Here is a 19,985-nt window from a genome sequence, read left to right as displayed (position 1 = left end):
ACTAGAAGCAAATCATTGTATAAAGCTCATAGAAAAAAATGCCAAATCGCTCAGGTCTTTCTTCTCCTGGGAAAGAAAACAGAACAAAAAAAAAAAAAAAAAAAAACAAAACAACCAAGCATTCCAAATGAAGGCCTCGTGGAAGCAAGCATACCCCCTTCAGAAAAAGTTAGGAACAAGTCAGAAGCAGCTATCAGCATAGGCAGCTGAAATACAAGTATTCATTCTTTCTACAAGCAGCTAATTTCACTAGAGACAAAAAAAAAGTTTACAGGCTCTAAGCAGCTGGGGAGTTGGCCAGGAGCAGACACTCCTGTCTAAGAGCACATTCATGGTCTGAACTGCAGGAGTGCACAGTGGCTGCTACTCTATGTTATCAGATCAATGAATCCCAGTCACCAGTCAGGCAAGGGCACCAGCCAAGGAATAAACATGCTGATGCTCTGCAAACATGGTGTTACTATGAACTGTTCAAGTGCAAATCAAATCTAGAGTGGTACATTAACACTAAAAAACGAGGGCTAGATTAAGGTGAGCAAGTGAAAGGCTATGCTTTAGCAGGAACACTCCCTCTCCCCCATTATCCTCTTGCAGTGCGAGTGTCAAGGGGCACTTTATATAAACACTGTTGCTGTAGTCCACAAGAGAACAAACAACAGTGTGCTCAGTCTGGCTTCAGAGGGTGCTGTCTCACTACTTTAAAAATGGAGAACCAGCTTATGGCTGTTCCTGGAGGTCAAGTAAGAATACCAAAACTTCTAAATACAATCATAATGGTAAGAAATACTGCTTATTCAACTGAGTAGTTAGCTACCTAAGCGTTCTGACTTGATGCATTGACCAAACCTCTCAAAAAATTCCTAAGAGTGCTGTGGTATTCACTTGCTTCAATTTGTATTCAGAACATACAAAGTTGACAACTTAAAGCTTTATTGTAGTTTGCAATAATATAAACAAGTGCTGAAATTCAGTCAATGTCCATTTCGGGAAGCTTCTTTTCCGTGGCCGTTGGGGCGGCAGCAGCACTCTGTTCGGCAGCCTGGGACCCACCGTTGGCTTCTCCCTGGCCTTCTACTGGTCCATTGGGTTCAGTTGGTTTCTGCTCCTCCTTGGGGAGTTCAACTTTGGGTTTTGGTTTTGTGACTATAGGATTACAAATACTTGTCAATTCCTAGAAAACATAGAAATAAAACACTGTTAGAAATGTTTCTGTATACCAACAGTTGTGCTTTAAACTGTTGCTCCAATTATCCATCGAGTATGGTCAGAAGAAGTTATTCAAGTTGGGGGCTGGTGCTCCCCAATATGCATGTTTAAGAGATTAATAACCTATCACTGTCCTTCTAATTATAGATTTCTCACATCAGAGTCTTCCTCTGAGCACAAACAACTAGACCAAGAAACAGAAAGATTCATGGAAATACAGTGAATTACATATACAGACTTACTTTAGTTTTAGCTTGTATGTCTTTAGCTTTTATAACTGGGTCCAAAGTAAGACTTCTCTTGTTTTGAAGATTAAGTTTATTGTTCATCCACTCCATAGCTTCATTTGCACTCTTCTCCACTTTTGCTACATCTGCTTCATCTAGATGGTCATACTGTTCATCCTGAAACAGCCAAATTAGTAGTAGCTGTGCAAATATTTGTTTTGAACATGTGAACTGCATGCTTATTTCTTCAAACTTTTAGCTTCAAAATACAAGAAAGACCAGTAAGCCAGAAGGCTGTTCTGGTTCACAGAGATCAACCACAAGCTGATCAACTACAGCTCTATAGCCAGAGAACTAAAGTTCTACTAGCTGCTGGCATTTTCCCTCCCATAAGGAAATCAACACCTGATTAAAAAAAGACTGTCAGGTTTTCCAGCCAACACCCACTTCTGAAAATATGTTAAATATCAAGAACTCAGAAGCTAGCCAGGAGGTTGCACAAGTTTTTTGTTCAAAGGAGCTTACTTAAAATTCAGAAAAGATTTGTACCACTTCCTTGCATTTGCCAAAAGTTAAGTATGGAAATACCTTTGCTTTGAATGCATGAACAGTTTTCATGTACTGTTGAATTTGCTTCCCTAAGTCATCGAATGCTTTTGGTCTTTCCTCTGATTCTTGAAATCTTGCCTGAATAGGTTGACCCAGAGTCTGAAACAAAGTACAACAGATACGAAAAACCATGCAGCATCACAATATGATCCTGCAAGATTTGACAGAATGTATCAACATTTCTGAACTCTTGGAACTTTTACTCTTCCCTCCACTTACAGGGAAGACTGAGTCTTCCTCAAGCCTGTATTATTACAGGTCTACAGGAGATCTGCTCCTCATATACTTAATAAGCAAACTAAGTCGTTTGTTACCACTGAATCAGCAGACTCAAGACAGCTCTCCACTTGAACAAAGTTCTCTAGATTCAGTAAATCCCCATGGGAATGTAAGAATCACTTACCTTCAATTCTGTCAATTTATCAATATAAATTTGTTTGGGTTGGTCTTCACCATCTTCATAAAGCCAATTTTCTGTATCTTCCAGCTTCAGCGTGAAACTATTTCGATCCTAAAGCAATCCATACAAAATAGGTAGGTGAGATAATTCTGTTAGATGGCAGATGGTACTAAATGATACTTGGAACCTTTCTGGAAGGATTACATTTTTGGAAGGTAAAGAACTGCCTGAACTCTTTATCTTATTTCAGTAAAAAAAAAACAAATAAAATATTTTTCAGTATGGCTTCATGGTGGAGACCAGGCCTAAGGAAGAACCATCTATGGCACCCACAATTGAGATCAATACTGTCACATAAAAGCCTATTTTTTCCTTCTCCCGCCCCCCTCACATTTTCATCATCACTATACGAGCAAGTCTGAGAACAGAGTGAAACTTATCTTCAGCAAAGGTGCCATGAATCTCACTCAACTTGTCCCAGTTTTAGCTCTGACATAGGTACCCAGGCTCTGCAGACACCTTGCTGGCAAGGCTCCCATTATAATCAATGGGGATCTAGTCAAGAGTTTGGGGCGATTCATCTGACTAACGTAGACATCTAACATATTAATTACGCACCAAGCTCCTTTAGTCCAACAGGGAAAGATAATTAATAATACCAAGAGATTTTTTAGGCAGCCTGTTCAGGTACAGGTGCCCACATTTAGTCAGACTAATTCCACCTATTATGTTCCTAGGTAGGGTTGTCATTGGATTGTTTTTTTTAATCTTAAACTGTTCCTGAATACTGACAAAGAGCCAAAATAGAATAGGTTGCCTTAAAATTATTCTGCAAGTGCTCCTACTCTGTTTCAGTCTGAAAACACATGCTCTGATAATATCTTAATTGCTGCAACTGTTTTGGAAAAGAGCACACAATATATCCTGGGTACCATCTGCTTGTACTTGGGCCGCATTTAGAAGGTTATCTTCATAGCCAGAAAGGTTAAAAGCTATTTCTCCAGATTTAAAGTCTGAAAATATAGTCTAAGTAAACATAGTATCTGATACAGGTCAAAGGTTATTAAAATACTGTCCATTGTAACAAAATATATCAGGAAACCATCAAGCTAGCAATACTTACATCTTCACTAACAAATTTCTCGTAAATACCGCAGAGTTTGTCTCTCATATCATACACATATTCTTCCACTGCATTCTTGGCATCATTCCTCTCTTTCTCTAGCTTATCCTGCATTATCATTTTACCCTGTGAAAAAGTTGTCAAATTAGTTGGCTAAAAAGCTAGTTATTTAACATTTACTGCCAGGATACCTTGTTAGCAAAGGCTTAAGTTTGACTAAAGATTTTGAAACGCTGTAGTTTACAGAACTGTTCTAAACACAACACATGAATAAAAACTAATTTCAGTTTTGGTGGGATATCCAATACAGTACAGAACAATCTTCCTCCAGTTCAGGAACCTTCACCCTGATGGTAGCAGCCATTGAATACCTTGTAACTGCAGGTGATTTTGGAAATAATCACCCTATGAACTAGCTCTCCTGCAGAACACCTCTTCAGTAAGAATTACAGCATTCACTTAAGAAGCATGTATTTTGGCTTCATGGGGCACTGTTGTTCACCTCAGAAAAAGCAGCACTTTTTTTTTCCTTCTCATCTTTCCTTGATCACCCTTAAGCATTAACCACGTTTAATGAACAGCAAAATTTCTGTAGATCAGCTAGTGAAATTTGCAGCTTGGACAAGTAAAAGTTTACCTCATTCTCAATGAATAAGTTCAGCATATCTTTCCCTATCTGCCACACCAACTGATTCTCAATGGGAAGGTCCACTGTAGTAGTCTTTACTTTAGCCTTCTTGGCTTGAGGTGGTTGATCCACTTTCTTGTCTTTTGAGTCAGCCTGAGAAGTCTGCATTAAAGAAATAAACTCAAAGTAAAAACAGCATCACCCAACAGTTCAAGTATTCAAGACTTGTAATAGAAAAAGTATTATTGAGTTAGAGCACTTCAACATTAGAACTACATACTATCTGTCATTCTGACACTTCAGCTGCTAAAGAAGTCAGAGATAATTAATGCAACTACTGACATTTTCTGGGCACACTGACTACATTCATGGGAGTGATGGTGCTTATAGTAGAACACTTTTCTAGTATTTAAGTTACTGAAAACTAAATGATTATGTCTTCCATGAACAGGAGAGTTCACCCATTTTATCAGTACTAGGTCACTTGACAGATCTGCAACCACCCAAGCCATTTATGTACTTCTTAAGCTCCAATCACAATACAGACTACCAATATATTCAAATAAAAGTTTAGCTTCCAGAGCTATGACAAAGGCAGCAGATAGGCTCACACACTACATATTCTCATAAATCTTCCAGAGTATCCTGTAAGAAAACAGAAGTCTCTCAGATGTTAATGTTACCTCCATTTCTTCAGACTCTGCCTTATTTTCAGGTTGGGCCTGCTGTTGCTCTTCAGGCTTTTGTTGCTCTTCCTGGTCTACCTGCATCTTCTGAAATTCATAGACAGATCCAATTCAACGTATTAAAACAATGCACATGCAGATGATTGCTTTAGTTCTTAGGCTGATCAATTACGCCTAATGCTCTTTAGGCAAAAGAAACAGAACAAAAACTGAAGTGGAGTCTCAAGGCATAAATTAGAAGCTTCTAGTCTTTGCTTAGGCAAGTAACAGCTCACTCCTAGCATAATTATTTAATCTATACCTCACAGTCCTGGTTTCAAGAAATCTGTCACCGGTGTGACATACTTCAGTTAGTACTTAATCATATCTTCATATTTTAGTTGCTGAACACATTTACTGAAATCTTACACAAGTCTTAGAACCTTCCCAGAACTTGGCCAATTATGCTTCGTCATAAAAGCAGTTTTCTAAGTAGCTAAGAGCAATTAAGTCTATTACCTCTTCCTCTTTTGCATGCTGATCTGTTTCCATAGGCTCTTCATTCTCATCAGATTTATGAACCTCCACTAAAGATGCACTTGAAACACTGAAGATGCCATGGATATTTACTCTAACTTTCACTTTCACTTTTGAACTGGATCCATCTGTTTGAGGAGTGACCTTCTGAACCAAGAAGTGAGCTAAATAATCCCAAAGAGAAAAAAATACCATTTGATTAACTTAATCATTGAATGTAAAGTAAAACCTGACTGTTGCTGACAACAGATCACTGCAACGCACTCAGAGGATATCAAATCCTACTCAATCCAAACAATTCAGTTTTTTACTCAGCAATGCTAGGATACCACAGAGAATTCTAATTGCTGTGTATGCTGTAAAAGCTGGTGTTACTTGTACTATAGGAAAAGACTGCACAACTCTCAGTATGCCCCTTTCAGGTTTGCTCCAACATTAAGATGCTCTTTATTTAGCCTATTTGTCCATGAACTTCATGTTATTCCACTCATTTCACTATAGATCCATGACTTTGGAAACCTGTCCCTACAGCATTTGTAGTAGGCTGCACTTTCCAGACTATACAATAGACAGAAAGTCCTGAAACATGCACGAGACTTAATATAAAGCTATAGAATGGTCTTAACCTATAGCAGGATCTGGGTAAGGCAATTCCTTGGGAGAACTGTAGTATGCCTCAAGAGTAAAAGGTTCCTTTCTGTAGAATGTGAGGACCTTTGAAAATGGAGCAGCATGGTTCTTGGGAAAGACCTCACAGTCACTGTAAGAGAAAACAGAGCACTTTATCAGATGCATTATCCCACATACTGAACAAGTTAACAAAACTTTTCCAGATACTCTTATATCTTAAGGAAAAGCTTCTTTAAGAAGTGACAAAAGCATCTCCTAACCTTTTAGGTTAAAATAAGACTGATAGCCATGTGGGAAGTGCTGAACTGCCACCCATTCTTGGTTTTGTTTTCTATTATCACTAACTTCAGAAAAAGTATCAAAGCTTGAATTGTTAAGTGGGCATTGTTCTGGAAGTATTATTTACTCTAGTTGTCATTAGTTTTAAGCTGTATGTAAACATGTAAGAAGATTGAACATCAGGTTTTTTTACCTTAACCCTTCCTCTGCTGGTGAATTCCATCGTAAAGAAATAGGATATGGTATCAAATCTGTGATAGAAAATTCTCTCACTTTGAAAGCCGGGGATAAAATAGCACACTGAAAGAGCACAAGAGCCATATTACAAACAATCAGACTTCAGATGAATAGTAATTTAATTCAGTAAGTAGCTATTTATGCTGTTTAATATATAGATTTACTCTAGGTTAAGGGACACTAATACTGATGGACTTGGGACCTGCATAATAAGCACCGTAAGCTCATATATACCCTTCCTTTTCAAGAAGCTATCACAATCTGTTCACTCTGAAAAGTGAAAATATGCAAGGTTTAATTTAGAGCCATCATGTTCAGCTTGTGTGGTTAGGCTACTGAATTGTTTTTAGTGCCAACAAAAAAATAGGAAAACCTCAATTAAAGTTACTTTTTAGAGTGACACAGTACCAGGCTTTTTGCATACCGTAACACAAAATTCTCTTTTAAGCAGTTTACAATAGCTAGTTTGTACCACCGATGGAACATAGCTGTAAGCACATATTACACATTTGAAAAGAGAATTGAGGTGATCAGAGCAAAATTAAGGTGCATTCAAGAGATGGTAGCACTATTAACTATAGAGTATTTACTACTGCTTAAGCTATTCAGTAGTGACTAATTACAGCTCAGGACACAGAATTCCATTAGCAGGAACCTAAGCTTTCACTTCCATCCATGTTAATAAGCAACTGCCGTCTCACAAGTTTATCAGTAATGCTGTAAAAAAAAAAATTTTTTCCCCTGTTTAACCTAGGCCCCCAAAGGAGCCTAGAGGAAAAACCACCATCATGTGAGCTTTATCAGACTTCCAGCTTCCAGACACAGCAGAAGCAGAGTAGATGTTTTGCTTCAACAAGCTATAATGATCCACTGATTTGGCTTAGACAAACAGCACAAAGGAATCACAAACTACTATTCTCATTCTTCCAACAACCTTCAAAGCTTATTCGAATCCATTCTGATACACATGAATTATCTCCCACATTACCTGTGGACTCTGGCTTAAATATTTATGGATTTCAATAATACTCACAGCTAAAACAAATAGCACTTTTTACCTGCAGCGCACAACCTCGTGCAACAGCCTCATCTGCATTCAAAGTTGTACTGACTTCTTTGCCAAAAAATTTACTGATCTTCTCTTTTACAGCAGGGATTCTTGTGGTACCACCAACTATCTCTACTGCATAAATATCCTCCTTCTTTAACTCTAGAAGAGAGTCAGACATTGGTTTTATAGATTAAATGTTTCTGGTTTACATGATTATACTGACATTGTAAACTAGAAGTTTTACTAGACAAACCATTCTTTTAAGCTTTTTCTCTAAGTTTCTAAGCAATAAGAATTTCAGATCTTAGCTTATGTGAAAATTTTAACAAGCTTGTAACTGCTAAGCAAGAAATTGTTAGGTGCACTAAATACATCTGTCCAAGTTCTGTCAACACCCAAAGGAAGCTTGCATTACGGATGTCTCTTCTGTATGCAGAATACAGAATGCATATACACTTACTGGCTTGCTCCAGCACACTGCGAAGTGGGGGTTCTACTCTTGCAAGGAGTCCGTCACACATCTCTAAAAATTTGCTCCTGTTGGAAGAAGCCATAAATAAAGCTATAGCATACCATAAGCAAGTTAATACTGCACATATAACAGGATGCCAAAACTGAAAGAATGCCATTTTAACTATGTACTGCAGGGTTTTCTCTCCCTCCCCAATCCTAGTTTTAAACTTATTTAGTATATTTCCAGACAAACTTGGTTCTAGCCATCTAGGCACACTTGCAACATTCACAGCCCTCCCTCCCAACTCAAGGCCACTGACCAGTCTCTAAACATTATCACTTTGAGCAGCACCCCTGCCCATGTTGTTCTCACATTTCCCACCTCCCTCCAATCCTAAGAACTGGTATTTTATATAAAGTTTCTTCCTTGACTGAAGCCAACTGGACTGAAGAGCACTCTAAAGCTTACCTTTGTAAAAGTATAAACATTACCTGTTCATTGTTCCAGAGACATCTATGTCATTCATGAAGCATTCTATGTTCATTGGAAGATCAGAGGCATTAGCGCTCATCAATTTTTTCAGTTTTTCACATTCCTGGTATAGTCTCAACAATGCCCGAATCTTTGACTTTATGTCTAGTTTATATTTCTTTCCGAATTCTTCACAAAAGTATTCAACTAACATCTCATCAAACTTCCTGCCTCCAAGTGTTGTATCAAATGATGTAGCAAGAACCTTAAAAAAATTGAACTCTTCAGTAATAGTACAATTTGTCATTACCTCAGTGAAACCAATTAGCAGTTAATGTCAAAGCATTTCTTTGTTTCAAATATACTCCAACTTTAAATGAAAGCAAGTGTCACAACATTACTATGGAGGACGAATTATACCGGTGCAGCCATAACAGAAAAAGATCTGGTACAAGTTCATTTTTATTCTGCCCTTGCCATCACCAGTAAAGAGTTTCTTTTGATGAGCCTCATCTAGAAGTCTAACCTAACCCAAACAATAAAGCCACATCCCGTACTCATCTTTCACATTTCATGGACACTGCTGGCAACAATTAAGCTATTCTCTTGCATTTCAGGCCAATCTAAGTAGCAATTGCATTACTAACATCTGATAGTTTATGTGAATTGCAAGTGCAGTAATAGTTGCACATGTGCTAAGATATGATTTTTTTTTAAGCCTACCAGGATTATCCTATGCCTTTTGTAGCTGATACTAGATATGTTCAAAATGCTGTTGGAGAAAGAACCACCATTACCACAGACAAATTCTGGCAGCTACACAAATACTAGACCTCTTTGTAAATGATAATTCTCATAAGAATTGCAGCGTATACATACAGCAGTTACAAGCTCCAGGAGAAAAAACATCTGCTATCTCAAATGCTAAAAAGCAGCCTTGGGCACCCAGCCTTCCTGTAATGAGGTGACAACTTTTAGAAGAAATTTAGGAAGATAGGGTAAGGCTTAGCAACACAATCTGTTCAGCAACTTGTACTGTAAGCAGACCATCAGAGTTTTCAAATTCTGCTTAGCCACTGTCAGTCTGAATCATATCCCAGTTTAATATTTGATGCCTCATAAGGGTGGAACATGCTTACACCAAGCTAAAAATAAAACATGAAGAGAATAAGTGTTATTAACTCTTGCAAATAGGCGCTCATTTCCAATGAAGGAATTATCTGCAAAAACATCTGTACCCTATCCACCTCAGCTGATTCTACTCTTTAAACATATTGTGAACTTAATTCCCCTCCCCCCCCGCCCCCCGAATAGAAATCAGTAAAGTATCACATTATTCTCAATACACCTTCAGACTAGGTTTGGTCTCTATGCTGTTTTTAACTGCCTTTCTGTCCAGTTCTCCATTCTATACTCAAAAGCATCTCTTCCATATTTCTATGGTTTCAAAGTTCAAAGGACAAATCTGAGAAACACAAAGTAGGTTACGTTTCCTCACTAGAGGAAACATAGCAACAACACTAATTTTTTCAGAACTCTTGTCTTTGTTTCACTACCCCATGCTTTAAAATTTGTTTGTTTTTCTAGTTAAGAGAAATTATTGGAACTGCAAAAGTCCAGACTGTAACCATAAAAAAGCCAACTTAGAAATGTTAGTATTTGCTAGAAAATGGTAATGCTTTGGCAACTTACACTTACAAGTACCCTGTAACTTGCTTAGCTTCCATTTGCAGCTTAAAGTAATTCAGAATGTTTTTACTCTTTTACATGAGCACCACAGTGAGTGTTAAAAAAAAATGTTTGTCACTTACACCATTCTAGGAATTCTTGTTTTAATGCTAGATCTCATGACTGAACTAGAGTATTTTTTGAAAGCAGCACCCAGTCAGATATGGTAATTTCTGAATAAACAAACAATTTAATCCAGGTTTTTTATTCTTTGCCAAAGTCTGGCGATTAAGGTATGTTTCCTTCCTCCATGTATCACTCAAAAGCTCTCTAGCTCCCTGCCCTACTTTTAACTCCAGACAAAGTGCAATTTTAAGAATATGAATTGAGCTGTCTGGACATGCTTATGTAAAGCCAGGCAAGCTTGCCTGTCACAGGCCATGTGTGTACTGATGAATATTTCTACTGATAATTAAAATGGATGCGTAATAGATTGTTTACTTTCAGTTTTCCTTTGTTGAATGCACAAACAGAAACTTGATATGCAGAATGCCCCATATCCACAAAAACAACATTCCGTGGCTTCTCTTCCAAGGCAGGCAGGTCTTGCTTATAGATTCCATATGCAAGGGCAACTACAGAGAAACAAGAGTGAAAGAGCATAGTTAGGACTTTCAGTTTTGTAATTCCTCAAGAAATAAATGGTACATCAGTAAACAACAGCATTAGCATTTCATCTTACTTTCCAACCTACAAAAATTGGTATCTTGTTAAACAAAATTCCCAATGCTAAAGGAACATGGAATAATATTAAACAGTATTAGCCCCTCCTAGTAGCTGCATTAAAACAGATATTCAAGAAATACCTTTATGCCTCCGTAAAGCCATGAAAAAACAGACCAGAACTTAAGGAACTTTATCAACTAATCTATTTTAAGTTTGCAAAACCAGTGGCAATTCCAGAGGGCATGGATCAGCAACAGATTAAAAGCATTTTTAGCTAATAAAGCTACAACATTAAGCGAGGGGGAGAGAAAGGAAGGTATTACCTGCAGTTGTTTCATTTATTAGTCTCAGACAGTTGAGACCAGCAATCTGTGTAGCATCCATCACAGATCTCCTTTCTGCATCTGTGTAGAAACAAGGAACCTGCAAGAAGATCAGATATCCAATATTAACATTTAGAAGAGCCATCTTTAGCAAATAATGACAAGCATGTCTAAAGAGTCAGTATAGAGCACAGCTGAGGTATCCCTCAAATTTAGTGTTCATTTCAGTTGCAATAGAGAAAAAGCAAAGAAAACATTACATGAAGACAAAGTTACTTTTTGTGAATCTTCTTCCATTCTGCCTCACAAGCCACTCATTTTAGGAGCAAAGAAACAGAAACAGGTATCAATTATTATTTATGCTGCTAATTAGCAGCAATTTATGACATTTTACCATTAATGAAGTAAGTCTAGTTTTGAAGAAGATATGTGAGCAAGATTCAGTTTTAAACTGAAAAGACAAATACCTGAATATTCAAGTTTAATGGGCAATTTAATGCTGCAATCATTTCAGTTTATGATACCAGCCAAATATGTACTATCACATACTTACAGAAACAACACAGTCAACTACAGGCTTCTTAAGCGCATTCTCAGCAGTCTCTTTTAATTTGGTAAGAAGCATTCCTGTCACCTGTTCAATAGTAAAGTTTCTTTCTTCTTCCATGTACATGGCCTTCAAATAAAAATTGTGTACACACATTACAGTAAAAACCACGCACTACAAACATAAGGAACACATGCAAGAAACAGTCTTTACTGAAAGTAATGCAGCTCTAGACAACCTGCTCTGACAGCCTAGCTCATGCACAGCAATTGCAAGAAGATAATACATAAACACTGGAATGCACATTTAAGAATTCACATACACAAAGCTGCTCTGGACACAGATTTATTTATTTTTTAATTCCAATTGCTAGACAATGCCTAGGATGCCTTTCTCCCTACTGTTTTGGGGTAAGTTAATTAGTTACTGCTAAAATCCAAATCAGAAGTTCAGCCATTGTTGAAAAAGACAAATTTTTATCATTTCACCCAAAGAACTAAGCTAGCATCTTACACCCTTGCAGTATCTGGAGAGCAGCTAAATAAGTACACTGGCCAGGCAGCTTGTCTTCCAAATTCACCATGGAGTGAAGGAAAAAAGAACTGCTAAAACAGTTTGTGTGGGACTGGCTTTGCAAGGCAGAGAAATTCTACAACTGTAAAATCAGTCTCACCTAACACCTGGAAAGACCATCTATATTATTAGCCTTTTACTCCCCATTTAAGACTTTCCATTCACAAGAGAACAGAAACTACAGCAAGCAGATTCAAAATAAGGAGATAAAAGGAAACGTTATCAGTTCCCTCCTCTGGCTCTTTTTCAAATATGCCAGACTTACCTTGATGCCAGTTGAGCCTGTTGGCAGCTGGACAAGTTCATACGCAAGGCTTGCTTTTTCAGCTTGAACAAAGGGATCTGAGAATGCACGACCATGAAATCTTTTAAAACTTTGTACTGTATTCTTTGCATTTGAAATAACCTAGAGAAAAAGAAATCTTTAATACAACGTGTCAGGGGAACATCTGAATTTCAAGCAGAAGACAGTTTTGTTCTCATGCTTCCCTCACCAGAATATTTTTGCGATTTGTATCTTAATAGTATCAGGGCAGCTGCTAGAAGACAACTTCCCTCTGATTGCTCAGGTAACCTACAGGAATTTGAGATTTAAAATAAAATGTATGCTAGAAAACTGAGCCAAGATTCTAAAATCGATTAAAACAGCACTCAATTTTCATAGTATATGTGTAGGACACTTTAAAAATGTTAGCAAAGTGTCCTTCCCATTTACCTGTTTCCTATCACCCTACCTTTCTATTGCGTGGCAGCCAGTAATTTTGCAAATATAAAAAGCATATTGACGTAAACTCCAGTTCAGGTTCATCACATGCATGTGACAGCCAACACACAGATATTCTCACAAAACAGCTCAAGGACCTTGTCATGAAGCTTTAAAAAGTCAGGAGGGCACCAACGTGATATTGTCAACTTGATTTAACTGACAAAAGGTAGATTGTCTTATTAATAACAGAGATCAGTGCAAATAAAGAAGTGAAAAATCATTATAGCTTGTTTTCACGTAGCGCAAGTAAAGTTTAATTCTTTCATTTACATTAGAGCAAGATACATACTGGAAAAAAACCACAGTAATTGACAAAGCAGACAAGCACTGTACCATATAACATTTACCTCCGATTCAGTTTCAGTCAAGTGTCTATTTCCTAAGTAACCTGGTTTTAGTTTTCTGTAAGTTTAGTTTCTGCAGGACATACCTCATCTCTACTGGATCTCTGTATCAATGAATTTCTTTAAGCTAAGCAGACACTCAATTCCAGAAAAAACATCTGTATTTAGTTCTAGTACAGTTCTTCTGTTCTTGAATAACATGGTTGTGTCCAGTCATTTTTGTATTCTAGATAATGAATCTTCACACATCTCTAGGTATTTTAGGCTAAGAAAAACCAAGTGTTTGAATAGTCACTTCCTGTAGAGGACTTCAAAAAAAATCATGTTTTATAGGGGTTTCACAGCAATACAAGATACAATACAGCAGGACCCAAATGTCACAAGCAGGACAAATCAGCTTAACTTCTCAGTCCTTAAATCATATTTACCTACCTACACCAACAGAAACTCAAAGTATGAACAAGAATGCCCAAGACAAGTATTTAGGTTGTAATCCAGCCACAAAGAGTCAAGAAAGCTATATATATATATATTTATGCTCAAGCTTGTCCCCTTTCTGCCAAAACTATGCACTTAATGGAATTCTATAGAAGGTAGTCGCATAATTAAAAGCTATCATAATGCACACTAACTGGAAAAAGCTAAGGTAGGATGAAACACTACTGCCTAGCTTTAGAATTTACATTTGCATCCTAGAAGAAAACACTAGTTTTTATCAAAATTGAAGGGCAAAGATTTTTTTTATTTTTTTTTTTTTACATTACATACAACTATCAACCTTTATTCTGTCCAATATGACAAAGCAGCATTACATGCTGAACAGCTGAATTAAGCTCAGCTGTTCATTACAGTTATGGAGACACTAGGACACCAGCTCAGAGACATTTGTAACCTACAATGATAAAAAATACATTGTGCTAATCTGATTCTTGACTACTGAAGTTGCTTTTACCCAAACTATACGCTCACCTGGCTTTTAGCTGCAGCACCAATTGAGCGATTCTTGGGTCCAAAGGCTATACATGATCTACAATAAGAAGAAAGATTTCCAGTCAGTAAGCAATTGGTAGAACTGCACTGCACATCTTTTTGTTAAGTGTTGATAAAAGTGCTGATAATATCAATTAGACTAGAGATATTTTAAGCAGTATTTGGTCCACTGAGAAAGTTGGTCACTCACTGCAATATATGCATGGAATGTTCTATGAATTCTGGAAAGAAACAGGCACGAGTTCAGTTAAAACAGCAATCCTCTTCACTGAAGGACAGCACTAAAACCAAACTTATTCATGCTACTTCAAGTTTTACATCCGAGTAATAATTGGGTAGATACCCTTTATCTCAATAACTACCTGTATATCTAAGACACTCAAAGATAAGTTGTTGGCTAATAATACAGGAAACATTAAACTGTTCAGAAGAAATACATGAGGTAAAACAGATATTAAGAAAATAATTCCTACACATCTGTACCAAATGCTAACTAAGGTTTCCAGTTTTAAAGCAAACCTTCAAGAGCTGGAAGAAAAATCCTGCACAGAAAGACTGGTGTTTATGAGTTTCATCTGTACTCACTGAAATAACGTAAATTACAGAAAGAAAAAAATCATACTTTACTCCAAACTACTTTGTGACAGCTTGCATTTCTGAAAAAGATGGAATTAAAAAAATCCTCCTTTTTTGGGGAAATTCCTAGTCCTATTAAGCCTCTTGATTTACATATTTAACAAACTGTAGAAGCCCTAATGAAATTAAATCCAGCCTTCTAATCCAAGTTCCTCATACCATTGAGGTAAACTTACCAGGGGGAAAAAAAAATTGCCATTAGTCAAGCAGATCTTTCCTATTCACACAACATACTAACAGCATAATTAAGCCGCTCTCTATGTGGTAGGTCAGGAATCTGCTTTACAGCAGGGTTATGCCATAGGGCTGCCACAAGAAACAAATTCCAACTCAGCCTGAGGTTTAGAATTGGCCTTCCAAACAGAAACTGTCAAAACCAGAATGGAGGACTAGAGTGATATAATTGCATTGGTTTTCTATCTTCTTCCAATTTATTAATAACTTAACAAATGAAACAAGGCCCACATATTTCTGAATTAATCTCTTATTTGAAACCATTATTCAAGGGATTAGTTAACTAAAAGCGAGGAAGTTCTGCGCTATGCAGACCCTAAAGCCCATGCTAAGGGAACAGGAGCTGCAGAGCATACAGCTAAAAATCTAATGAGCCCCGAGCAGGAAGCTAGTTATTAATTTACTCTGGTCTCCAGAAAGGAATTAAGACCTGAACATGAATTGTTGCTTTTCTCCTAGACAAAAACAAAATATCCAGCTACTTCACTGCTAGATTCACAAGCCGTCAGTCCATTACCACAAATCCACTAATTTAGATTACAGAACCATTTAAACCCACCAGACTAAAACCTCAAGGCAGAAGTCTGTCTCAAGAGAAGGATACAGCACAGTAATCAAAAATATGGGCTTCCATATTATGCGCTGGGAATAAACCCTTAAGTGCATACATTGTTCTTAAACATGCTTGCCCCCTGCTTGGCTTTATAAACAGGCATGGTTCTCAAAAGGAGCTGCAGCTGGGCAGACGGGATGGTTCTACTTGGCTCCACTCCTTTGCTTTCTGCCCACCCCAGTCCTTCTCCGAGTTACCCCTGGCTCCCAATGGAACTTCAGGGAGCCACACAGGGACCCAGCATAGAGGGAAGTTCAAGTGGGAAGAGGGAGGGAAGGAAGAATTTTCAGCCAGTCTCATTCCCCAAATCAGTTCACCATATGAACCAGGGTTAACTTATTAAATACAAATTGTACTATTACACAATTTTACTGGAGGTTGAATAACTAACCATAGAATTTTAAGTAGAAACATAATCACAGTGAAGGTCATCAGAGGTCTAGTGAAGCAACTTAAGCAAAGCTTTGAACTTCCTGAACACACCTGCAGGCACTACTTCACCCTTACCCTCCCACCTGCTTTCACTTCTTTGGAAGACATCCCTCTACCCTGAAAATCAGTGCTAGCTTTCAAAGATCAGTTGCAACTACTGCACTTAATTCAAGTCCCTTCATCCTTATGGAGATAAGGAAACAATCTTACATTTTTTTTTACCCTCATTTTTTACTAGCTTTCTCCCTACTACTTTTCCATTTTCAGAATAACATATTCAAAGACAAAACATGTTTTGCACTGCTTTTGGATATACACACTCAAATTTTACAGGATTCTGGAAGAATCCAAGCACAGAGCTGAAAGCAGATTCAGTGAGAATGTCATCTGTGCCAGTGAACTAAGCACAATGTATTGAGTAGGGTTTACTTTACCAATACAAACAATTACAATAACACACATCTGCTAATCCTTCCCAAAACTTGGATGTCATCTTGAAAACATAAGTGTTTAACCCTGACCACAAGCCAATTCCTGAGGAAACCTGTCACAACACCTTGCACAACTCCCTCCAGAGCTCACTGTAAAGAAATGCTAAGCACTGACTTTTTGAACCAGGCTGTTTCCAAGACAGACACTTAAAAATCATTAAGAATTTCTTTTAATAGATGGGTTTGCTTACAGAATTGTTTTCTGTATTGCCTCAGAACAGTGCTCGGAGATTAAGTCCTGTTAAAAACTATCATTTTCATTATGCTAATTTTTTCCATTTCACTTCAGCTTTTCATAACCGAATTATTCATTGTGTCAGATATTTTATATAGCTCATCTCCTTCAGCGAAGGAGACTCATGTTCATGTTTCAACTATATGTAAGCAGAACTTCAACTCTCTGAGGGCCAGATACCTAGAGCTATCAGAAGATTGCTTTGAAATTCTTGACATTAAACATTTTCTTAGTACATCTAACCTTTAAACTTCCATATTACTGAGAATACATAAGAGACTAGTCCTTACTCTAGCACATGTACCAAATAAAAATTTCCTTCTCCATTTATTCCCTGCTTAGAGACAGTAACAGGCGAACAGAGCCTAGGTATTGTCTAATGAGAAGCAAGGTCATTTTATGCCTCTGGTCTTTTTAAACAGATGTGAGAGATCTAAAAAAAAAAACCACCCAAAACAACTAAGACGATGCATTTGTCTCACCAAGACAGGTATTTACTTTAGTATCTGCTTAAAATAAAGCTAGCTATGCTACAACATAGAGTAAGAAGTAGAAACACTTTTAAGACAGCTTTCCAAACAGTTCCCCTCCAGGTCAGACGCACTGGAAGTTCCTTTTCCACCTTTATTTTGCAATTGATTCTCAGAAGAGTTTTATCCCAGCTCTCCCTCTCCTTCTTAGCAAGTTTCTCATTAAAAATAGGTAATGCACACTCTTCAGGAGAAACGTGTTGGGAGGCCTATTTATATAACCAGAGTTAGAATATTCTATACGCATCGTATCGTGTAATGTGCTTCAAGACCAAGTTCACCAGCAAACTGCACTGTTGGTCAGCCCATCCCCCTCCCAGGAAAGCAGATGTCTGACACTGTACTGTCTATTCACACTCCAGTTCCCCATCCCAATAACTTGTCAATCTGGTGGCTAGTTTCAAGTGAGAGTTTAAAAGACCCAATACTCAAAAAAGCGCAGATTTTTTGAGAACCCTTGCTGAACAAAGAAGCACGCACGCTGAAGGGAAGGCTGCTAAGAAGCTTTTCTAAGCTTTGACCCAGCAGCAGGCCAAGGAGCTCGCACAGAGCGAAGCACCAGCTCGGCGTTCACCTCCACGGTCCGGCTGCCCTGGGGGAGACAGGACTGGAGCTGCAGGAGAACAAACAGGTACGCTATCAGGTGCGCCAAAGCACGGCGTATAAATTCACAGGGAAATTAAGCTTCGTGACTTCCCCCCGTCAGAGACACGGGTGCTTTTTCTGATGATCAGGGACCCCATCCTTTTAATCCTCACAACGCAGCCCTGCCTCCGGGAGGACAAACTGGTCTTACTACACGAGAAGGGAAGGAGCTGAGCGGGTCACCCGGAACACCTCTCCATGCCTGCCGCACGGTATCCGTCCTTTCTTTAAGCACTTATCTAACAAAGTCCACTTCTCCCGACCCGACCCCCCCACCCCCCACCCCCCCGGCCCCGGCTGCCTTCCCTCCCCGCCACGCCGGGGCAGGACCGGGCCCAGCGGGCGCCCTCCCCTCAGCGGGAGATCCGCCGCCTCGGCCCCGCTCCTCAGCCCGGCGGCGGCAGCGGGAAGGCGGCGCGGCCCGCCCCGATCCCGCACTCACGGCGTGCTGCGGTCGCTGTACTCATTAGCGATGGTCTCGATGCCGCCGGCGCGGGCCACGGCCACGTAACAGCTCTGGAAACCCAAATCGATGCCCACCACCGACATCGCTACGGCGGGAGAAGGGACTGAGGCGCCTTGAGGAGCGGCGGCTCGGCCCGTTTAAATGCGCGGCGGCGGCGGCGGGCGCTGCCTCCTCGGGGCGGGGGGACTTCTCGAAAGATCCCGTCGGGCCGCGGCCGAGCGGAGCGCTGAGAGGAAAGGGGCGGGACGAGCACGATCTCGCGAGAATTGCCGCCGCGGGCGGGGAGGGGAGGGGGAGCGGGGGTGGGCTACGGCGCAGGCGCGGGAGGGCAGGGGCGGGGCCGGGGCTAGGCGTGGCCACGCCCCCTCGGCGGGAGGCTGCGCCGTCTCCTTGGCGAAAGGGTTTTTGGTTTGGTTTGGTTTTTTGTTTTTGTTTTTGTTTTCTTGCATAAGCTTGTAAGAATTGGAGAAAAATGCGATGAAGTCAGAACTCGGCAGCACTGCAGAGGGCTTTGCGTTGTTATTTCCTGTTGGCCTCGAGGCTTTAAGGCGGCGTTCGTGGCCGTCGGTGCAAATAGAAAAGTCGTTTTATGGATTTCTTTTTTTTTTTTTTTTTTTCCCCTACGGTGTGATCGCCTGATTGGACCAGATGGGGCTCGAAGGAAAACGGCATGCCATGAGATTAAAAGAAAAAAAAAAAAAAAAGCAACCAAAAATAAAATCACAATTTCTGGAAACGCACACGGGTTTTGCAGAAAAGGACCTAAACGCCTCCCGAGTAGTTCTGTTTGCTGTCAGGATATTGTCATTTTGCGTCCCGTCAATTCAAGACGACCACGCTGGTGATTCTACCTTGACGGTCCCAAACTTACAATGAAATCTCTTTCATTTTTTTCTATTTTAACAACCTCACGGACTAAAAAAATTAGTGGAAGCCTTGTTGATGATGTTTGGTAGGTAGCTAAAGGGTGTATTGATGGCATCTGTATGTCATTCATCTTTTACACATCTGGAATAAGGAGGTAAACTTGTCATTTGCTGTTTTTTCCTAGACCTCCTCTGCAACACCAAGCAGAAGGTGCAGGGATAAAAACACCACGTCTGAACCACCCATACGCATACACAGAAGTATTTAATACTCATTAAGCCTTTCTCCGTGTGGGAATTCTCAGGTAAACCATGGGAGACTCCATGGTTCAAACACGGCTGGGCCAGGTAACCCAACGCGTGTTCTGATTGTTTCTGAATTA

At 39.3% G+C, this 19,985-nt stretch overlaps 1 protein-coding gene across 8 annotated transcripts; it reads right to left on the bottom strand.

The window, feature by feature from the left end:
* Positions 1-913: 913 nt before the first annotated feature.
* Positions 914-18,992, bottom strand: HSPA4 (heat shock protein family A (Hsp70) member 4). Of its 8 annotated transcripts, none has more exons than XM_049829922.1 (20): positions 18,713-18,740; positions 14,434-14,491; positions 13,089-13,729; positions 12,620-12,760; positions 11,788-11,910; positions 11,235-11,334; positions 10,687-10,820; positions 8,538-8,782; positions 8,053-8,129; positions 7,600-7,751; positions 6,498-6,604; positions 6,022-6,155; positions 5,378-5,559; positions 4,877-4,966; positions 4,203-4,355; positions 3,566-3,691; positions 2,446-2,553; positions 2,022-2,141; positions 1,449-1,610; positions 914-1,171 (listed from the first exon to the last, which is right to left on the bottom strand). In XM_049829922.1, exons 3-20 carry the CDS (start codon positions 13,221-13,223, stop codon positions 968-970), a joined length of 2,493 nt encoding a protein of 830 aa, XP_049685879.1. In that variant the 5' UTR covers positions 13,224-13,729; positions 14,434-14,491; positions 18,713-18,740; the 3' UTR covers positions 914-967. The 8 variants fall into 8 exon arrangements, with proteins under 8 accessions (XP_049685879.1, XP_049685880.1, XP_049685876.1 ...); XM_049829923.1 differs by lacking the exon at positions 18,713-18,740 and having other exon boundaries at positions 13,089-13,276; positions 13,551-13,772; XM_049829919.1 differs by lacking the exon at positions 13,089-13,729 and having other exon boundaries at positions 18,713-18,992.
* Positions 18,993-19,985: the final 993 nt, after the last annotated feature.

Source organism: Accipiter gentilis, chromosome 26 (assembly GCF_929443795.1).
Source record: "Accipiter gentilis chromosome 26, bAccGen1.1, whole genome shotgun sequence".
Classification (NCBI taxonomy): Eukaryota; Metazoa; Chordata; class Aves; order Accipitriformes; family Accipitridae; genus Astur; species Astur gentilis.
The sequence above is the reverse complement of the archived record's forward strand: the minus strand, read 5'-3'. Positions and strand labels throughout refer to the sequence as shown.

What these genes read in the sequence shown, in the direction of transcription:
- HSPA4 (XM_049829919.1), bottom strand. Translation starts at nt 18,819, where the DNA reads ATGTCGGTGGTGGGCATCGATTTGGGTTTCCAGAGCTGTTACGTGGCC. An exon ending in AATAAATGAAACAACTGCAG is followed by an intron (nt 10,821 to 11,234) that starts GTAATACCTTCC and finishes GTTTCTCTGTAG; the next exon opens with TTGCCCTTGCATATGGAATC. An exon ending in ACATACAAGCTAAAACTAAA is followed by an intron (nt 1,172 to 1,448) that starts GTAAGTCTGTAT and finishes TATGTTTTCTAG; the next exon opens with GAATTGACAAGTATTTGTAA.